This window comes from Magnolia sinica, chromosome 10 (assembly GCF_029962835.1).
Source record: "Magnolia sinica isolate HGM2019 chromosome 10, MsV1, whole genome shotgun sequence".
Taxonomy (NCBI): domain Eukaryota; kingdom Viridiplantae; phylum Streptophyta; class Magnoliopsida; order Magnoliales; family Magnoliaceae; genus Magnolia; species Magnolia sinica.
This window is the reverse complement of record NC_080582.1, coordinates 13,333,631-13,356,152: the sequence shown is the minus strand read 5'-3', so window position 1 is coordinate 13,356,152 and position 22,522 is coordinate 13,333,631. Positions and strand designations below refer to the sequence as shown.

The window sequence follows — 22,522 nt, the reverse complement described above, 5'->3', positions numbered from 1 at the left end:
TGGTGTATGTGCTTTATATACGCCGTACATCTATTTAGAAAGATCATGTTAGATCATTTTAGGGTATTAGCCCAAAAAGGAGGTAAATTGAAGAACTACGCCAAAGGAAGCAGTCGATATTGAACACCTACCATTGAAAACTCGTTCGGGTCACAAGTTTTGGATCAAAATCATATTCCCTTTTCATAGAGGTCTATGTGACCTTATCAATAGCTTGAATGGAAAATAAATACTACAGTAGCCCTAGGAAGTTTCCGCCAGTAGGAGTTCAATCCCCACTAATGGTGTTTGACCTACTCGACCAACCTCCATTTTCGGCTCATGTCTTGAAATGATCTTTCAAAATGGGGACTGTATGGATGAAACACATACATCACAGTGGACCTCACAGAGCCCCTACCACAACTATATCTCTAGCTAGGTCCTGGTTGGGTAGTACCCAATCTGTGTCTATCCAACTCATCCATCAGACTCAGACATGTCACCTCCAAAAAACCCTCATGCCTGATACTCTGCCAGATCCAAAGTTGAAGGGAACAAGTAGAGAGGGGGACGCACACCCTTGAATTCTATGGGGCACACTTGTGTTGTACAATAGATTGATTTTTATTGGTCTAGATTCAATATATACAACATGGTAAGCTCTTAATTTATTATATAATGTAATATAAAATTGTAATGGTTACAAATTCATTTACCCATCTTTTATTAGACATGTCTTTGACTACAAACTTATGTATTTATAGTAATGGCACATTTTCAATATATTACTCTTATGTAATTCTCAATGCATACATGCAGAAAGATTCTCAAGTGGGCCAGTCATAGGGAAAAGTGAAAAGGGGGGAGTGGATTGTGTGCTATCTCACTTGGATCCCACTTGGTATGAGTCCAAAAATAGGCAGATACAAAACTAAAGTAGAATGCACCGCAAATGACTCTGGCCTAACCCTAGACAATATAAAATCCTTTTTCAAACCTACTTCCCCAAGCAGATGATCCGGGCTCGTGGTGAAGCTCTACGAAATCCCATCAAATCTCTGAAAATCCTCGAATGTGCTTTATCTACCGGTTCCCTAATCTTTAAATTCATCTCCTCGAGCACAGGCGCATTTTCGAGTACAAACTCGATGAAACACAGTTCGTTTTTGCTGCCGATAATTTCATTTACGGTCACAATCCGGAGGTTTGCAAATAAGCCATCAAAACCTTCTTGCACTCCCCAAAAGCTCTCATGGGGCATACTAGCAGCATTGGTTGAGTGGACCTTGAAATGTCACCAAAACTCAAACAAGTTTGTTAGACTGTAATCACCCGAATCAAGATCAAAAGTCACAGAAATGGGAACAAGTTAGAGATGGACACCCTTAATATTCACTGGGGCCCATCTGAGTTGCGAAACTGTCTGATTTTTTGCCTGACCAATATTCACACCATGAAGGGTTGCAATGACCTATATTATATATAGGTATCATGGTCAGCCCCGAATGCAAATCGACAGCAGTCGTCCACTCTCAATTTATTCCCCGTGTTGTTGCTTGAGGACTCTATGAGAAATAGTCAAAAAAGAAAGAAAGAAAAAACATTCCAAGTAACTCACCTTGGCATTGATTTCCTGCAAGTTTGGAGAGCTTCCACATAAGCAAAGAGCCACAGATAATTGATCCAGATTTTCAAAATTTATATTCAACGTCAGATTCTTTAGATGATTATACATAGTTGGAAGCCTTTCTGGTACATTACCTGCAGCTAAAAACTATGATGCAATTCATGAAAAAAAAAATATTAGTTTGCAGACAGTCCATTTGCATTGAAAATTGAGAATTGAGATCAGCTTTTTAAAACCCCAGGCTGAGCCTGATGGGACTGCTCCTGGCAGCCAAAACCATTGTTCTTGACTTGAAACTTGAATTCGAGCCAAGTGACAACGAAACAACTTGCTGACTTGGTTGATGTGACTCAACGCAACTTGAACCGAGTCATTCACGCTGTGTTTTTTAGAATAAAAATAAATTTCAAAAATAAAAGCTATTTTTAAAAAGTAAATAAATATATTAATTATTTAAACTTTTCATAAATAGTGTGTATAGTCAATTGGTAAGAGAAGGGATTTTTGCTTATGCAACCAGAGTTCAAATCTCCTCAAGGTCCGCACGCACGTGGCGTGGGCTGTAGGGCTGCTTTGGTGCTTTATCAGGCGCACTTAGCACTTTGCATCGTCGCAAGGAGCAATAAAGGCCTTAGTCTTTTTGGCACATGGTTCAAACTTTTTGGGCTATAGTACAACTAGAATTGAACTAGGGTCTACCCTGATGTTTTATTACCTTTTTGTTGATTAAGAGTAATTGTGACATGATTGTACATATGACACCTATGCCACATGTCGCTTATGTGGATACAGTTTTTACTGTTGGATAACTGTTTATGTCTGAATGGGTACAGAAATAACTGCCATAAAACAAAGATTCATGTCCTTTCATGAAAGGCTATTGTTTGCTGTGAATGAGTATAAATTTCTTGAAGAGACACATTATTATCTCTTCAAGAAGAAATCCATAAACTTTCAATTGATATAAATCCTGGATATTATAATTTAGAAGTAAATACTTTTAATTCTTAAGATTATATAATCTTTTGTGCAATTAATCTCAATTTGACCTTTTGCTAAGTTTTTTCTAAATGTCTTAAAGGCATATCGGTATCAAAACTAGAGATCTGTTCAACACTTAAATATACAAATTTTCGTGTTGAAATTCAAATTGAGAGTTTATTGTATCCTGAAGACAATTTGCAGATTTCCTTCGTTTGCACTTACTGAAATTTTCAGAAAAAGGGCAGCAAATCTGTCTTGAGAAATTGACTATTCAAGCCGAGCCTTGAACCTGATAGATCTGATCATCTCGTTATCTTTTTCTTCTATCCTCCGTTGTGTACAAGAAACAATTAATTTCTAACAACTTATTGGGTGATTTTTTTAATTTTAATTTTAATTTAATTTAATTTTATTATTTTATTTTTTTTGGGGCAAACAATGATTTAGACCTTTCAACACTAGGTGGTCAATGTCATGCACCATTCAAAAGTCGGTGTTAAAAGCATATGGACAACCATCTGAACTGTTCAAAGTGGTGGACAACAAAATGGACCAATTCTTCCATCAATATATACCAATATATTGCTACTTAGGTATCATCATTATTTTAGAAATATGCTAGTGGCAAGGTATTTCATAATGGTAATGATTGACATAACGGACACCACTGTTATCTTTATGATACAAGCTATAACAACTGTTATAGTCTCTAGTTTTTTTTTTTTGAAAAAATACCTGAAAGTCTTTATCAGCCCTGTAACAGACTTTTATGGAGCCGTTACAGCTTTACCAGGGAGGTCATTTGGGTCCTTATGACCCTGTAATATATAACGGTTGCCACCGTTACTTCTATGTAATAGCCTTTACAACCCCGTAATGGCTGTTATAGCACGCCATGGCTAGCAGCCATAACTTGATTCTGATGCAAAGTGGTAAAATAAAGAGAGTCTTAAAATGTGGATGCTGACATCTAAAGAATCTTTTTTGGGTGGTTCTGTCTAATGGCGGTTTCATAAAATCCATTTTTTAAAAATATAAAATATCTGAAATTGCAATTAAGTAGAGGAAAGAGCTTATTGATGCACAAAAATTTGATACAGAGAACTAAGATCATGATTATAACTAAATACCAATTCGGTGGGATCCATGCCCAAAAAGAACCTAAATAAATGCATTAGCGCTGTTGGCACACATTTCTTAAGAATGCATTTTTAGTAGTTCAAAAAATAAGTAGTTTTGATGGGAAAAGCTTAGCTTATGTTTGCTGCAAAACTAGTTCGGAATTATTTCTTTGAAATGAAGAAACATTTGAAAATTTGTTGTCTGGGATGCCCATAAAATGATAAACAATAGGCTGAGATGCAGCCATAAGAGGGCTCTATATATACATGCATAGTTACCATGCCTAACTCGGCTCTAACAGCATCACCACTGCGCTATATATATATATATATGAATCCATCTAAGAAGCTACATGTAGTAAGTATACTATACTTTAATATCTATATCAAAGTAAATGTAGTATGAAAAGAGTAATTTAAGTTTGAAAGGTACAATAAACATTTATTCAATAGAAATTTTACAACAATCATATAATTTTGTTACCTGTAGAAGAAAACCTTCAAGAGTGAGCTGCTTAACACCATGTAGACAACCAAAAACATTGATCAGAGTGGACTCCATACTTTTCTTGTACTCATTTACTGACAACATATTAATGATTGCAGTTGCTACAAGCGGGATATTTTCAAAAAAGAGATATTTTAATTTACCAAGAACTTCCAAGTAAAGGAGTTTGGGGCCTTGAATTTTAAGACGAGTGAGACCGTCAAAATTCCTCAGTATCAACTCCTCGAGGGAATTTGGAAATGAAGCCTTCGAATGAGTTGTCAATGGTAATGTCTAGAAGATAAAGGGTCTTGAGATTACGTAGGCCTTCGAACTTTCTAGGCGGTTTGAAGATGCAATAGGATACCTCAAGATGAATGAGGTTTTGGTAGCGGAATAAACAAGAAGGCACCTTATAACGTTCCACCCGCAAACTATAAAATATGAAACTCTTCACACCATTATCTGAGAGGTGAAGTAGCCATCGATCGACAGCGGCAGAACTTTCTATGTAAATCTCAAAAATGAACTCATGAACTGGGCCTCTATGTAGTAAGAGAACTTGATCAACAGCATTGATGAGCTTAAGCTCACCCAGCTCTGAATAATCATCCAAAGTTGGAAAACTTTGCTTGTCAAATATCAGATGTGGAATCGTGACCCACTTGTACCTCCAATCATGCGATAAGATGCTTGTCTTCACTGCATCTCTCAAAGGCAAGCATGTGAGGATTACATCAATGACATTTGGTGGAAGGTGGCTCATCATATCCAGTTTTTGACATTGGACTTTGCGCGAATTCATCATGTACTGAGGATTTGATGCCTCTATGCCTATCCAACAATGCAAGCAAATTTATTAAAAATCTACCATTATAAAGTGCAAGAAATGATAATTTTCTATAGAGGTTTATTAGAATACATCCTGATGTAACAAATAACACCATATATATATATATATATATATGAATGCTCACCTGCCCACCTTATGTGAGCACCCAAGCGCACCTTTGCACACGTGTCTTGGGCACAGAATCTAAACGGTCTACCTGATGTGGCACCCTTAAACCTCATCACTCTAAACTTTCAGCCCAATACAAAACTCTAGTGGGCCATGGTAAAAGGAAACAGTTTCCTCCCTTTATTTGCATTTCTCTTTGCTATGGCCCATTAGAGTTTTGGATCAGGCTGAAAATTGGGCCTATTGAGTTTCAAGGGGTGCCGCACCATGTGGATGATTCAAATTCTGAAGTTGCACAGGCGAGCAATATATATATATATATATATATATATATATATATAGGCACGTGATGCAAAACCTCATGAAACCTTTAGGGCAACATTTACCTTGTTTTAAAATTTTGGTAGGCCATAGCAAAACAAAACAGTTTCCTCTCTTGATTTGCCAATCTCTTTTGTCATGGCCTACTAAACTTTTGAATCAATATAAAAGTTGGGACTTGATGGTTTGATGCAGTGCTGTATCAGTTGGATGATTCAAATCTCACACTCATATCATATGAGATAAGTTCTCAAAAAATTCTTAAAAGTTCTCATGACAGCTGGTCGGAACGTGAGCCTTGGGCTATATTAAAAAAGAAGAAGGTTAAAATAGAATATTTTTAATTCAAATAATTATAATTTTTATAGGAATAGTGTTCTTTGCCTCTCTCAAAATCTACCTTTACAATCAACCTATGTATAAATAAATGTCTTCATTAAATCTTTTTGACTTTCTACTCAATTTATCAATGGCTATTGGCAACTACCAATCTCTCTTATTTAAATTGCCCCCAAAAGTTAGTTATTTATTATTATTTTTTTATTTCAGATTTTTTACCCTACAATTCCTGAGAGCAGATGATATTATGCTTTGACTCTTCTTATTTACCAAAATATTCCTTTGAGTGCCTTAATAGGGAGAATTTTTTTTTTTTTAAAAGGAAATTACAAAAATAAATTTTCCCCAATAAATGAATTATTTTTCTTCATCGTCTGAAATTACAGAATTTTTTTTTTCCTGAACATAGGAGTTTAAAATGGAGTCTTCATCATGATCTCTTTCTTAGTCTTAGTGAAATCTGGTCAAGTCGAGTCAACTCAACGTTTTGGAGTTATTAAACAATGATTTATAATAGAACCTTCCTCCAAGGGGAGTGATAATTATTTAGAACCGTTCACCTGTTGGGCACTACTGCTGATAGCCCATGGCATCATGGCTGCCCTCAGTTTGCCCTACTTGGGTCATCCATGGTGGGGCCCACTCAGGTGGAGAGGCTTGATTCACCATCCCTCCCACAATATGGTCAAAGAGACTATCACAATCTATGATATCATGCATAGATGATGGTTGGATGGGCCTGATTTTGGGGGGTACAAATTTTGGGGGGTTTGTTTGAAACTTACAGAAACAGAAAGGCAAGGATATTCTGAATATTTTACACATCATAAGGCTTACATGTACCCCGATCCATACCGTTAATATTGTGGGCATCATCAGAACTGGAGCATGGCGCCAAAAATCAAACTGATTGGACGATCTTAACAATCCGATTTCGCTTTACTGAATTTGGACCAACCCCATTTTCCTTGTGCTTCACCATTTGTAGGTTCAGATCATCCGGCACTAATGTTCCATCCACAATGGGGCCCACAATCTGGATTGGATGCGTGGACGATGCCTCATAGGTGTGGTAAACTCACACCATAGTCCTCTCTTCGAAAACTTTTTGTGTTCCATGGTTTAAAAACTGAAAGTCGACTTGACCGGAAACGAGTAGACTCGGATAAAACCGAAAACCCTTTTCTTTTTTTCTTTCTTTCTTTCAAACAACAACAATAAATAAATAAATAAATGATTTTTGGTGCTGGAAAGAATGTGGGCCACCTGAAGTAAAAGATCGGATCTACACCACGTGTGTCACAGCAACCCTGATGTCGTCGTCTTGTTCTTTTCTACTCTCTTTCTCTCTCTCTCTCTCTCTACTGCAGCGGTACTCTCTTCTTTTAGAAGACTCGGATTGTATTATGTATAGCCCAGCACCGACCTGGGTAAGCCGCGTATTGCGTCCTACCCGGACGCGGATTAGATACTGACCGGTTGAGTAGCGAGACTCGCTACTGAAGTGACGTCACCAAGTTCTGTGGACCCCACTATGATGTATTTGTTTTATCCACAACGTCCATCCATTTTGAAATATTATTTTAAGGCATGACCTAGAGAATGAAGCAGATCCAAAGCTTTAGTGGACCCCACCACAGAAAACAGGGGAAGATTGATGCCCACCGTTGAAACTTTTCTAAGCTCACCGTGATGTTTTTTCGAAATCCAACCTGTTCAAAATTTAAAGAAGACATTAAAGAAGGGAAAACGCAAATATCAGCTTGATCGAAAAACTTTCGTGGCCTTTAGAAGTTTTTAACGGTGACAACACTCTCCCCACTGTTTTCTGTGGTGAGGTCCACTGGAGCTTTGTTTGTGACTAATTCTTTGGATCATACCCTCAAATGATCTCTCCAGATGGATGGACGGGGTGGATACAAAACGTGCATTATGATGGGGTCACAGAACTTGGTGACATCACTTCAGTAGTGGTCTCGTACTCGAACTGTCGGTAGCCAGTCCGCGCCCGTCCTGCCCCGGGTGGGGCCACATAGCACTCAGCCATTGGCTTGTTAAAGGGGCGCGGGTTGGATACTGACAATGTCAGTAGCCAAATCCTCACTGAAGTGACGTCACTAAGCTCCGTGATTAGATGCTGACAATGTCAGTAGCCAAATCGCCACCTAAGTAGGAAACGGATCGGCTACTCCCCCTGCCACGTCTGTGGGCCCCACCATGAGGTATATATTTCATCCATGCCGTACATCTATTTTTATAGATCATTTTATCATATTACACGAAAAATGAGGTATATCCCAATCTCAAGTAGACCACATTACATGAAACAGTGTTGAATGAACATGGACCATTAAAAACTTTTTGGGGCTATAAAAGTATTGGATCAAGCTGATCTTTGTTTTTTCCCTTCATCTGGGTCTTTATGACCTAATCAACAGATTGAATGTCAGATAAACAGTACAGTGGGCCTTAGGAGGATTTAAATGATGGATATCCAATCACTATTGTTTTCCTGTGGTGTGGTCCACCTAAGATTTATATCCCTCTTATTTTTAGGATGAAGCCCTTACATGATCTTTAAAAATTGATGAACGGAATGGATGAAACACATACATCATGGTGGGGCTCATATACCACCGAACACCATCCATCGAGCTGGTGGCAGGGGGAGTAGCCAATCCGTTTCCCCTCCAATGTAGCAATCTTCTGGGGATGCAGATTTCCTCTTAAAGCCTTAGCCTTATGTGACCATTTTATGATATTACACAAAAAATGAGGTATATCCCAATCTCAAGTGGACCACATTACAAGAAACAGTGTTGAATGAACGCCGACCATTAAAATTTTTTTGGGGGCCATAAAAGTATTGGATCAAGCCGATCTTTGTTTTTATCCTTCATCTAGGTCTTTATGACCTAATCAACAGATTGGATGTCAGATAAATAGTATAGTGGGCCTTAGGAGGATTTAAATGATGGATATCCAATTACTATTATTTTTCTGTGGTGTGGTCCACCTAAGATTTATCCCTCTTATTTTTAGGATGAAGCTCTTAAATGATCTTTAAAAATGGATGAACAGAATGGATGAAGTACATACATCATGGTGGGGCCCATAGACCACCGAACACTAGCCACGGGGCTGGTGTCAGGGGAGTAGCCAATTCGTTCCCACTGAAGGGAAACAGATTGGCTACTCCCCTTGCCACCGGCCAATGGCTGGTGTTCAGTAGTCGGTGGGCTCCACCATGATGTATATATTTCATCCATGCCATTCATTTATTTTTATAGATCATTTTATGATATTAAACAAAAAATGAGGTATATCCCAATCTCAAGTGGACCACATTACATGAAATAGTGTTGAAGGAACGTCGACCATTAAAAACTTTTTGGAGGCCATAAAAGTATTGGATCAAGCTGATCTTTGTTTTTTCCCTTCATCTGGGTCTTTATGACCTAATCAATAGATTGGATGTTAGATAAACAGTACAGTGGGCCTTAGGAGGATTTAAATGATGGATATCCAATCACTATTGTTTTCCTGTGGTGTGGTCCACCTAAGATTTATATCCCTTTTATTTTTAGGATGAAGCCCTTAAATGATCTTTAAAAATGGATGAACGGAATGGATGAAACACATACATCATGGTGGGGCCCACAGACCACCGATGGGGCTAGTGTTAGGGGGAGTAGCCAATCCCTTCCCACCGAAGGGAAACGGATTGGCTACTCCCCCTGCCACCAGCCAATGGCTGGTGTTCGGTAGTCTGTGGGCCCCACCATGATGTATATGTTTCATCCATGCCATCCATCTATTTTTATAGATCATTTTATGATATGACACAAAAAATGAGATATATCCCAATCTCAAGTGGACCACATTACAGGAAACAGTGTTGAATGAACGTTGACTATTAAAAACTTTTTGGGGACGATGATGCATGTGTTATATCCATACCGTCCAACCTTTTGTTATATAAAAAAAATGAGATAGATATAAAGTTAAAGTAGGCCCACCATAGAAAATCGTGTGAGCAGCCGCACCCATCGTTGAAACATTTATAGGGCCCATTATGATGTATTTTTTAGATCCAACCCATTAATAAGAAGTTTAGAATAGTGGATGTCCTTGTCCCCACTGTTTTCTACGGTAGGGTCCACTTGTACTTCGGATTTATCTTATTATTTTTCTCACGCTATAAAATCTTTCCAAATGAACAGACAGTGTAGATACAACACATGCATCATGGTGGGGTCCACATAGCTTGGTGACGTCACTTTAACAGCGATTTGGCTACTGAACGCAGATTTCCTGCGGAAGCCTTTCGCACGGAGTTCCTGCGCTGGGAACTCAGGTGGGGCCTACTGTGATGTTTGTGAAAATTCCTCCCGTCCTTTGGTTTTTTGAGTTCATTCTAAGGATATGTTGCAAAAAATGAGGTGTATCCGAAGCTTAAGTGAGCTGAAAATGTGGTAATTAAACGGCCATAGTTGAAATATTCATAGTACACCTGGACTGTCGAATCAGTTTTGGGCGAATCTATCTAGACTTCCTAAAGTTTTAAACTATGACTTGTGATAGAACATTCCTCCGAGGGGAATGACAATTTAGGACAGCCCACCTATTGTGGCCTACTGCTGATAGCCCATGGCAACATGGCTGTCCTTAGTTTGGCTGCTTGGTCCATACAGGGTGGGGACCATTCAGTTGGAGAGGCCTGATTCACCATCCCTTGCCAATGTCTTGTCAAAGTGACTCTATCATAATAGGATATAAATAAATCTATTATACAATGCAGACATGATGGTTGGATGGGCCTGATTTTGTTAGGGGGTTCCAAAATTTTGTGGTAGGGCAACCCTGATGAACAACTAGGATGCCATGCACACACTCCTGTGGGCTCCACCTTATAAAGGCTTGTAGAGGAACAGCCCTCTTACACTACTTAAGGCATACATGTACCCCAATCTATACCATTAGTATTATAGACACATCCAAATTGGAGTATGGCTCAAAAAATCAAACAGATTGGGCAATCTTAACCATCTGGTTTCACTTTACTGAATTCGGACTATCCCCATTTTCTTCATTCCTCTCCATTTGATAGTTTAGATCATCTTATAACTCTGAACTCTTGGGCTATGCATCATCGACAATGGAGCCCACAATCTGGATTGATTACGTGGACGAGCATGTTTGCCTCATAAGTGTGGTAAACTCACCCCATAAACCTCTCCACAAGCCTACTCGACCCGAAATGAATCCACACAGATTGGATGCAAGACTCAATTTACTAGACGAGTCTCGGGAAATCTCAATTCGAGTTATGTCCTTCTCCTTTTTATTTGCCCTAAAACAATAATAAAAGTGTAAAATAAAAATCAAAATCAAAATCAAAATGAACTACCTGAATTTAAATTTTAAATGCATTTTATTTACTCTCTTCCAAATATAATTAAGCAAGCCATTTACTTGCAGTTCATTTACCACCATTTACTTCCAATTCCATTTTCCATTTACCTTTATTTATGAACTTTCAAAAGGGTACCTATTTCAAATTCTTATTACAATTGCATTGATGAATTATATATTTAAACAAATGTTGTAGAATTATATATAATGTGAAATTTTACAGTACTACAATACTAATGTAAGTCACTATCCAAACAAATAAATGCACAAAAACACATGCATAAAGATGCTCAAAACATTTTTGAAAAGGTATTGCAAGATCAAGTGGGCCATACCATCAGGTCAATCAACTCAGCAGGTGGGACAAAGAAAAACTAGGCAGCTAGCCCAAGAAAAGGTAGGCCACATGTCCACATTCAACATTCATGTGTAGCGGTGTACTAGAGTCGAACCGAGCCGAGCTTGGCATAGCTTGACTCGGCTCGGCCACTAGCTGACCTTAGGTCAAACTCGGCTTGGTCGCCTGACCAGCTAGCTCAGCTCAGTTTGGTCAGCAGTTCGGGCCAGTTTGAGTCGTGTTCAAGCTAAGATCGAGCTGAGTTTGCCTATGTAGCATTTTCATGAACACATTAACTGCACCTTCAAATTTTCACTATATGTAAAACAACAGTGGTTTTACAGGTATTTCATCAAACACCTTATAAGCAACATCAAAATTTTTTAAAAAGCATATTTGTTTGATGAAACATACCTTCCTTGCCACCAACTGACACTTCGTTGAGTTATTTTATCAAACTCTTGGTAAACAACATCAATATCAAAGTAACCGAGTCACCGAACCGAGTTCGATTCAAGTTGGGTTCGATCCGAGTCGAGTCGAGCTCGGGCAAGCTTGAACTCGGTTCGAAATTTTTTTGCGCTAAAAAAATCAGCTCGATTCGGCTTGAACTCAGTTTCGAATCGAGCTTTTTTGAGTCGAGTCGAGCGAGCTAACCGAGTTAACGCAGTTCGTGTACAACCCTATTCATGTGGCCCACTTTGATAAGTATAACTATTCAATTCATGGCTGGCACCATATGGATGGCATGTATCTCTCACATGTGTGCCAAATTGGTACGATTGGGAATGAGAAGAGTTGTATTAGCAAACTTTTCTACGAATCTAATCATAAATGTTCAACAAGACATCACATATGAGCTTCTCTATAGTGTGAGATTGGGAAGTGGATTCTGCAGGGCTCACAGGGACGTTTGGGTTTAATCCACACCGTGCATCCATTTTGAAAGATCATTTTAGGATATGAAATAAAAAATGAGCATATCCAAGGATTAAGTGGACCACATAGTGGGGATTGAATGCTCACCATTAACAACTTCTTGGTAGCCGAAGAAGTTTTGGATCAAGTTGATATTTGTGTTTTCCCTTCATCCAGGTCCATGTGATCTTGTGAAGAGGTTAGATGATGAATAAACATCATGGTGGGCCCAACGAAGGTTTCAAACAGTGGGCTTCATTATCACCTCAACGATGCTACCAATGGTGTGGTCCATTTGAGCATTGGATTTGCCTCAATTTTAGCCTACTACACTTAAAATGATAGGAAAAAAAATGGATGAACGACATGGATAAAACTCATACAACATGGTGGACCATACAAACCCCTGCCTAAACCAATTTCCTTTAGTGAGGTAGGATGCAATTCCCTTTCATCATGAGATTGATGCATTAGCAACTCATTCGTGTACATACCACATGACACGCATGCATGCAATCTGGACTATCAAACTGTGGCCACCGCTGTGCATGAGTATGTTGGGGGACAACGGAAGTACACAAGATGAATCAAGTGAAGTGATCCAATCACACCAAGCAAGCACAATGCAAACACTCCGAGTTTAACAGGAAAAACCATGTCACAAAGCAAGAGAAATCATTATGAAATCAGAAATTACAAGAGATATAAAGAATACCTGATTCGAACAAGCCTCGAATCTCCCTTTACAAGCCCTTGAAACCCTAGGAATGAATTAGAAAACCTCAGATACCTCCCAATCCTGATTACACCCAAGTATATAGCATTTAAGAGAATCTCAATCAAAATAAGAAACAAATCCCGCAAATTTGCAAATCTGCGAAAATATGTGCGGAAACTTTCAATGACATCGAACATACTTCGAAGTCATCAAAACTTAACCTTCAATGAGATTGAAGCCACTTTTATGACATCGAAATAATGCCAAAATATTCCAGCGACCAAATATGAAAATCCGAATCTTATTGATGACATCGACCATGCCTTCGATGGCATCGAACAATCTTTGATGACATCAAATAGTCGTCGATAACATCGAAAAAGGCAACCAAGTGTACAACAACCAAATTGATATATTTTGAAAAATCTTGATGGCATCGAGCCGACTACGATGACTTCGAAGTCTACTCGATGGCATCGAACCTATCATCGACGGATTGATGCATTACATATTTAAGACATCTATCAACAGAGTACACTCAAAGTATCCCACTTGATGAATGTACCTGATATTCTACACATTTAAATGACACTTGAAAAAATGTATTGAAATGTTCATGTTAGGTTATGTCTAATGAACGGCCACAATGAAATTACAAGTATGCACCCCACTGGCTCTAAATAACAAGTATAAAAGATAAATACACTACCTAATCTTTATTGAGGCTATCGTTAACTTGAACTAAAGACCTCGCCCATGAAGTAAATCATCGCAACTATGATCCAGCTATTTGGGAGAGACTCAATAGATTACTTTTTGAGAGCTATTCATCCCTGTCGAATGTAACACACAAACTCTTCATTGAAGATGATCCTAGCTGGTTTTAAAGCTTTTTGGAATCCCATCAAATCTTTAAAAATCCTCAAATGTTCATGAGCTACCATTGCACTAATTTTAATATATATGTATCTTCTCAAGCAACGATGCATTCACGAGTACAAACTTTATGAATCTCAGTTCGTTTTTGTTGCCAATGATTCCAGTTATGGTCTCAATTTGGAGGTTTGCGAACATGTTGTCCAATTGTTCATGCACTTCCCAAAAGCTCTCATGGGGTATACTAGTGGTATTGATAGAGTGGGCCTTGAAATGTCCACCAAATCACTGAAATCACCTAACTCCCAACACAATCCTCGAACTAATCATATATGTTGATGCAAAAATCTGGTCCACCCTTTTTGGACTTGCAAACCTGCACAATGAACGGGTAAGGAAGACCTTGGCTAAAAACAAGGGACCCTCCGATGCCTAAGTTAGGAAAGGACTTTGGGTCTAGTCGAGTATTGAGGATTAAGGCTTAGGAATTGTGCGTACCTTTCACTCTCGGGGGTACTCTTATTTATAGGTGGGGAGAGGTGGTGGCGTAGAGGGCGCTTCTCCCTGTTTTGGCATGCAAGGGCAGATCATAGTAGGATTCTGACTCCTTGCGTGGCAGATCTTTGGCTAGAATCTCGGGGTGAGCCGTGTAGGAGTTGGTTTCCACGATCTTCGGCTGAGATTGCGGACATATTAGATAAAGGTCAGGGCGGGTCCCACAGAGGGCGGGTTTAACCGACCTGAGGTGACCTGTAACACCCCATACTTTTTAGTACTCGGGTGTTACTGTGTAACCAAATTTGGTATAAATGCAAACCTAGCTTAAGTAAACATTTACGTGCATTCTAGCCTAAATTCAACTATTAAAAGCAATCCCAATTCATACATCAAGCTATTTATCCGTGGATTTCCAAGATGGATCATCATACCACCAAAGAGATCTATTTTCTTAGGATCCCAACTTCATTGATGGACAAATCTAGTTGACCATTATGGATTTACAATCCTGAATCATGAAATCCACCATTCACCAAGTTTACAATGTCTCATAGGATGATCCATCATTTGAAAACAAAGATCAGATTATCTGGTTTCATATCCAACTCCCAGATCACACCTAAACATTTCTTAGGATCTCAAGGGTTATTGATAATTAAATGCTGGTCAATTCAATCGCTGAATTGTTTGGATGCTCACTAAACCGTCATTTGGTAACTAGAGGTTCATGTGGCGTGGCTCACCTTAATGCAAAGTAACCTTAACATTAGGATATGTAGCTAAATGACGAATAATGAGTAGTCCCACGTCTTTCATGTAGGTATAATAAAAAGATAAATAAATAAAAATGTATATGTAATAATAATAATAATAGTTAAATATTTAATAATATAAAATCATGAGATGGACAGTTTTAATAACCTACAAAGTGTCCCACAACATGACAAAAAATTATATATAAATGATAGTAATAATATTGTAATAATAATATACAACACTCTAAAAACATATTATAACATCTAATCCCCAACTCAACCATTGATTCCCAACTGAGTGGTCCCTAGGACCCTTTTAACCGCTGACATTCAGATTCAGCATTATCCAACCATTAGATTGACAGAAATCCGCCATTAGAACTAGAAATTTAAGAGTATGGCCCACCTAAGCTTTGGACCCACCTGATCTTTGGTCAAAGTCTATGATAGGGCCCACCAAGTGGAATGGACAGAGTAGATTTGCTAAAACATCACCGTGAGCCACACACCCATTGCGTGTGTACACCAGCGCATGAACCTGGGGTAAACTCCCGACAACTTCCAAATTGAAGAGGATTCCTCTCCCTTTTTCGCTTTCTTGCTAGTGACGAACGAGGGTCGTTCGTTTGAAATGTAGCCCACTAGGATCAACCATCTAGGTGATCTGGACCGTTCATCATGATCGGGAGAAAAATTCGACCGAACCGATACTCCACTCAGAAAAGAGTTCCTTTGTTATTTTCCAAGTGTGCACGCCTCATACACTTGTTCTGGAGCTTTAATGGTAGGCAACATATGCACCATGCTTGATGACGACAGAAGTTTCAGGCCACTGAAATTTAAATGGCCAAAGCGAAGATGCTGCATCCAAGAATCATTCTTTACTTTTTCTATAAGAGATATACATAGACGTTTGATTGAGAAAGTTCAAATAGCAAAGAATCATATGTTTCCTCTCCATATAAACACAATGCTCGAGAAGTGTTTTTATGTAAAAGCAAAGAATGATTCTTGGATGTGGCATCTTCGCTTTGGCAATCTAAATTTCAGTAGCCTGAAACTTGTGTCCTCATCAAGCATGGTGCATGACTTACCTACTATTGAAGCTCCAGAACATGTGTGTGAGTCGTGCATACTTGAGACTGCTTTTACTATTTTTAAAATTTTTAAAGCTCATGTTAAAGTTGAAAGTGATCACAAAATTAAAGTACTCAGATCTGACAGAGGTGGAGAGTACACCTCAAATGCCTTTTGAGAGTATTGCAAGGATCAAGGAATCAAGTGACAGCATACTGCAGCCTACACGCCACAGCAGAATGGAATTGCAGAGCGGAAAAACCGTACCATTCTCGACATGATAAGGACCATGCTGAAGGAGAAAAGTCTACTTAAGAATTTCTGGGTAGAGGCAGTTACATGTACTGACTATCTTCTCAATAAGTGTCCGACCAAGAGTGTCAGATTTAAGACACCGCAAGAAACATGGAGTAGATACAAGCCAAGCATGGCGCACCTAAGGATCTTTGGATGTGTTGCCTACGCTCAAGTTCCAGAAGCAAGAAGAAAGAAGCTTGATGATCGTGGCGAGAAATGCATCTTCATCGGCTATAGTGAAGAGTTAAAGGCATACAAACTCTACAACCCACTAACCAATAAAGTGGGGGTGAGTAGAGATGTAGTATTCTGCGAGGAAGAAGCCTGGAAATGGAACGAGGAAGATTCAGCCAAAAAAATCAAGTCGAAGTTGAAGAACATGAAGAAGATAAGCATGAGAACCAGGAACAGACACCTGCAACACCCTCTTTCGCTGAACCGTCTGCACGCAGAAGTCCAGCAATACGTTCCATCTCCTCTGGAAGTATTCCATCAAATCAAAATTCAGTCAGCATGTCATCGTCCAGTTCTCCTTCATCCTTGGCTCCTATCAAAATGAGAAGCCTCAACAATATATACGCCGAAATTGAGGAAGTAAATTTGTTCTGCTTGTATGCGGACCACGAGCCTCTTACATTTGAGGATGCTGTAGAAGAAGAATGCTGGAGGACGACTATGGAAGAGGAGATCCAGGCCATTGAGAAAAATCATACATGGGATCTCACTTTACTTCTTCAGGGCCAAAGAACTATTAGCGTGAAATGGGTGTACAAGATCAAGTGAAATGCTGATGGTGAGATTGATCGCTGTAAGGCAAGACTCGTAGAAAAGGGTTACAAACAGAAATATAGGGTGGATTATGAAAAAGCCTTTTTTCCTGTTGCTTGCCTTCACACTGTGAGGATGATTATCTCCCTTGCAGCCCATCACAGTTGGATAATCTACTAACTGGATGTGAAATCTGCATTCCTGAATAAAATTCTGAAAGAAGAGGTCTATGTTGACCAGCCTGAAGGTTTTGTTGTTCAAGGGGAGGAACACAAGGTGTATCGACTGAAGAAAGCCCTCTATAGGTTGAAGCAAGCTCCGCATGCTTGGAATGCACGTATCGACAACTATCTTCAAGAGAACGACTTCGCCCAATGTTCATATGAGCATGCAGTTTACATCAAGAAGAATGCTTATGGTGATATGCTTATAGCATGCCTGTATGTTGATGATTTGTTGTTTACAGGAAACAGCCAACCAATGTTTGATGAATTCAAGAAGGCGATGTTTAAGGAGTTCGAGATGACCGACGGAGGTCTGATGTCCTTTTTTTATAGCATTGAAGTGAAGCAACAACATAGTGGCATCTATATATCTTAGAAGAAGCATGCCAAGGAATTGCTTAAAAAGTTCAAGATGGCCAATTGCAATGTCGTAAATACGCCTGTAGAAACGGGCTTAAAATTGACAAAGGACAGAAGGAAGAAGCGTTGACTGGACTATGTTCAAAAGTTTGATTAGAAGCCTAAGGTACCTCAAAAATCACAAGGTCAGATATCGTCTACAGTGTTGGGCTTCTAAGTAGGTACATGGAAGCACCAAAAGAATCACACTGGCTAGCCGCAAAAAGAATCCTCAGGGATGTTACAGGAAGATTGGAATTCGGTCTTTTTTATCCCCCTTTGTGGACCCCAAATCACATGGGTGCCCACCCCGAGTATATCCCCTCATCCCACAGGCTAGCCCACTCGAGCCCGGTGTGAAATGTGCATTAATCACCCCTGGTAAGGAGTCTCGAACATGAGACCTCCCCATGGGTCCCAAATCGCATGTATCACCCACCCCAAGTGTGCCCCGCATCCAACAGTGACCCCACTCGAGCCTAGTGTGAAAATGCCCCTGCATTAATCACCCCGGTGAGGAATCTCGAACACGAGACCTCCCGCTCCGATACCAATTTGATGCGGGACAATTAACCACTTGCTCTAAAAACTCAAATTGTTAGAGTATGACGAATTAATCCCTTTATCTCGTAGCCTGAGCCCCACATACCATGGGTTAGGACCTCGGCCGAACCCCCTTCGTGGGCCCCAAATCACATGGGTCGCCCACCTTGAGTGTGTCTCCGCATCCCACGAGCTACCCCACTCGAGCTCGGTATGAAATGCGCATTAATCACCCCCTGGTAAGGAGTCTCGAACAGACCTCCCCCATGAGCCCCAAATCGCATGGGTCACCCACCCCGAGTGTACCGCATCCAACAGTGACCCCACTCGAGCCGGTGTGAAAATGCCCCCGCATTAATGTTGGGCTTCTAAGTAGGTACATGGAAGCACCAAAAGAATCACACTGGCTACTCGTAAAAAGAATTCTCAGGTACGTCAAAGGAACAATGGAATTCGATCTCTTTTATCCATACGATGATGAGGCAATTCTATATGGATACTCAGACAGTGATTGGGGAGGTGATCAAGATGAAAGAAAGAGCACCATTGGCTATGTATTCTATCTTGGATCGACTGCTTTAAAATGGAACTCAAAGAAGCAAAGTGTTGTTGCTTTGTCCACATGTGAAGCAGAGTACGTGGCAGTATCATCCACGGTCTGTAAGGCGATTTGGTTGAGAAACCTGCTAAAGGAGCTGAAGCATCCGCAGGAAGAATTCACAGTCATATATGTGGATAACAAGTCGGCAAACGAGCTTGCCAAAAATCCAGTGCAGTATAGAAGGAGCAAGCACATCGATACTAGGTATCACTTCTTAAGAGATCAAGTAAAGCAGAAAGTGGTGAAATTGGAGTACTGTCACACCACTAAACAGGTCACGGACATATTCACCAAGGCATTACCGACTGATACATTTAGACGACTAAGGTCAATGCTTGGAATGAAACCGGTTTTGGTTTGAAGGGGAGTGTTGAAACGTTCAAACTAAATGGATGGTTCGGATACTCCAGCAACCTCTAGAATTTTCACATGATTGAAAAGCCACACGTTATGGCTATTGGAATTTCCACCATTTCCACAATTTCCACACGTTATGGCTATTGAAACTGATAGAGTAAATGTAGTTAATGGAATGAGGGCATATTAGGTATTTCACATAGGTGCAAAAGCCTATAAAAAGGCACATTGTGTATCCGATTACAGCAAGTGTGCAGCAAGAGTGCAACAGTGAAATAGTTACACTATTTGAATTTCTAAATTTCTATTTGTTTTGATATCTCTCTTCCTTCCTACAAAATCAGTTTTTCTAAGTTGTTTTAAGGCTTTGTAAAGCCGATAAATTTGGTTTGTACAGCCAACAAACTGGTATCAGAGCAAAACGATCATACCTGGTCCCACAAGATCGTCTCACTCTGATACCAATTTGTTGGTTGTTCAAACCAAATTTATCAGCTTTACAAAGCCTTAAAACAACTTAGAAAAACTGATTTTGTAAGAAGGAAGAGAGATATCAAAACAAATAGAAATTTAGAAATTCAAATAGTGTAACTATTTCACTGTTGCACTCTTGCTGCACACTTGCTGTAATCGGATACACAACACCTCCTTACATAGTCACTGCCACTTATGTAAAATACTTAATATGCCGTCGTTAACTACATTTATTCTAACAGTTTCCAACGTTTGGAAATCCACCAGCCACATGTGGAAAATGTGAAAATTCCAACGTAACTGTCCATTTGGCATCATGGCTGCCCTCAGTTTGCCCTACTTGGGTCATCCATGGTGGGGCCCACTCAGGTGGAGAGGCTTGATTCACCATCCCTCCCACAATATGGTCAAAGAGACTATCACAATCTATGATATCATGCATAGATGATGGTTGGATGGGCCTGATTTTGGGGGGGTACAAATTTTGGGGGGTTTGTTTGAAACTCACAGAAACAGAAAGGCAAGGATATTCTGAATATTTTACACATCATAAGGCTTACATGTACCCCGATCCATACCGTTAATATTGTGGGCATCATCGGAACTGGAGCATGACGACAAAAATCAAACTGATTGGACGATCTTAACCATCCGATTTCGCTTTACGGAATTTGGACCAACCCCATTTTCCCTGTGCTTCTCCATTTGAAGGTTCAGATCATCCGGCACTAATGTTCCATTCACAATGGGGCCCACAATCTGGATTGGATGCATGGACGAGCACATATGCCTCATAGGTGTGGTAAACTCACACCATAGTCTTCTCTTCGAAAACTTTTTGTGTTCCATGGTTTAAAACTTTAAAAACTGAAAGTCGACTTGACCGGAAACGGGTAGACTCGGATAAATAAATAAATGATTTTTGGTGCTGGAAAGAATGTGGGCCACCTGAAGTAAAAGATCGGATCTACACACGTGTGTCACAGCAACCCTGATGTCGTCGTCTTCTTCTTTTCTACTCTCTCTCTCTCTCTCTCTCTCTCTCTCTCTACTGCAGCGGTACTCTCTTCTTTTAGAAGACTCGGATTGTATTATGTATAGCCCAGCACCGACCTCGGTAAGCCGCGGATTGCGTCCTACCGGACGCGGATTAGATACTGACCGGTTGAGTAGCGAGACTCGCTACTGAAGTGACGTCACCAAGTTCTGTGGACCCCACTATGATGTATGTGTTTTATCCACAACGTCCATCCATTTTGAAATATTATTTTAAGGCATGAGCTAGAGAATGAAGCAGATCCAAAGCTTTAGTGGACCCCACCATAGAAAACAGGGGAAGATTGATGCCTGCCATTGAAACCTTTCTAAGCCCACCATGGTGTTTTTTCGAAATCCAGCCTGTTCAAAATTTAAAAAGACATTAAAGAAAGGAAAACGCAAATATCACTTGATCGAAAACTTTTGTGGCCTTTAGAAGTTTTAAACGGTTGACGTCACTGTCTTCTGTGGTGGGGTTCACTAGAGCTTTGAATGTGGCTAATTCTTTGGATCATACCCTAAAATGATGTCTTTGGATGGATGGACGGGGTGGATACAAAACAGACATTATGGTGGGGTCACATAACTTGGTGGCGTCACTTCCGTAGTAGTCTCCGACTCAAACTGTCAGCAGCCAGTCAGCGCCCGTCCTGCCCCGTGGTGGGGCACACATAGCACCGACCATCAGCCATTGGCTTGTGTCAGGGGGGCAAGGGACGCGGATTAGATACCGACCGGTTGAGTAGCCAAATTGCCACTGAAGTGACGTCACTAAGCTCCGTAGACCCTGCCATGATGCATGTGTTAGTTGCATGTGTTATATCCATGTGTTATATCTATACCGTCCAACCATTTGTTATATAAAAAAAAATGAGATAGATATAAAGTTAAAGTAGACCCACCACAGAAAGCTGTGTGAGCAGTCGCACCCACCGTTGAAACATTTATAGGGCCCATTATGATGTATTTTTTAGATCCAACCCATTAATAAGAAGTTTAGAATAGTGGATGTCCTTGTCCCCACTGTTTTCTAAGGTAGGGTCCACTTGTACTTTGGATTTATCTTATTATTTTTCTCATGCTATAAAATCTTTCCAAATGAACAGACTGTGTAGATACAACACATGCATCATGGTGGGGTCCACATAGCTTGGTGACGTCACTTTAACAGCGATTTGGCTACTGAACGCAGATATCCTGCGGAAGCCTTTCGCACGGAGTTCCTGCGCTGGGAACTCAGGTGGGGCCTACTGTGATGTTTGTGAAAATTCCTCCCGTCCTTTGGTTTTTTGAGTTCATTCTAAGGATATGTTGCAAAAAATGAGCTGTATCCGAAGCTTAAGTGAGCTGAAAATGTGGTAATTAAACGGCCATAGTTGAAATATTCATAGTACACCTGGACTGT

The 22,522-nt window shown here is 39.9% G+C and overlaps 1 protein-coding gene across 3 annotated transcripts; it reads right to left on the bottom strand.

The window, feature by feature from the left end:
* Nucleotides 1-756: 756 nt before the first annotated feature.
* On the bottom strand, nucleotides 757-21,171 carry LOC131258019 (F-box/FBD/LRR-repeat protein At1g13570-like). 3 transcript variants are annotated; one of them, XR_009177771.1, is made up of 4 exons: nucleotides 7,089-7,224; nucleotides 4,199-5,035; nucleotides 1,601-1,756; nucleotides 757-1,267 (listed from the first exon to the last, which is right to left on the bottom strand). XR_009177771.1 is itself a non-coding variant. In XM_058259040.1 (4 exons), exons 2-4 carry the CDS (start codon nucleotides 4,304-4,306, stop codon nucleotides 1,287-1,289), a joined length of 282 nt encoding a protein of 93 aa, XP_058115023.1. In that variant the 5' UTR covers nucleotides 4,307-5,035; nucleotides 21,028-21,171; the 3' UTR covers nucleotides 757-1,286. The 3 variants fall into 3 exon arrangements, 2 of the variants coding, with proteins under 2 accessions (XP_058115023.1, XP_058115022.1); XM_058259040.1 differs by lacking the exon at nucleotides 7,089-7,224 and adding an exon at nucleotides 21,028-21,171 and having other exon boundaries at nucleotides 757-1,304; XM_058259039.1 differs by lacking the exon at nucleotides 7,089-7,224 and adding an exon at nucleotides 21,028-21,169.
* Nucleotides 21,172-22,522: the final 1,351 nt, after the last annotated feature.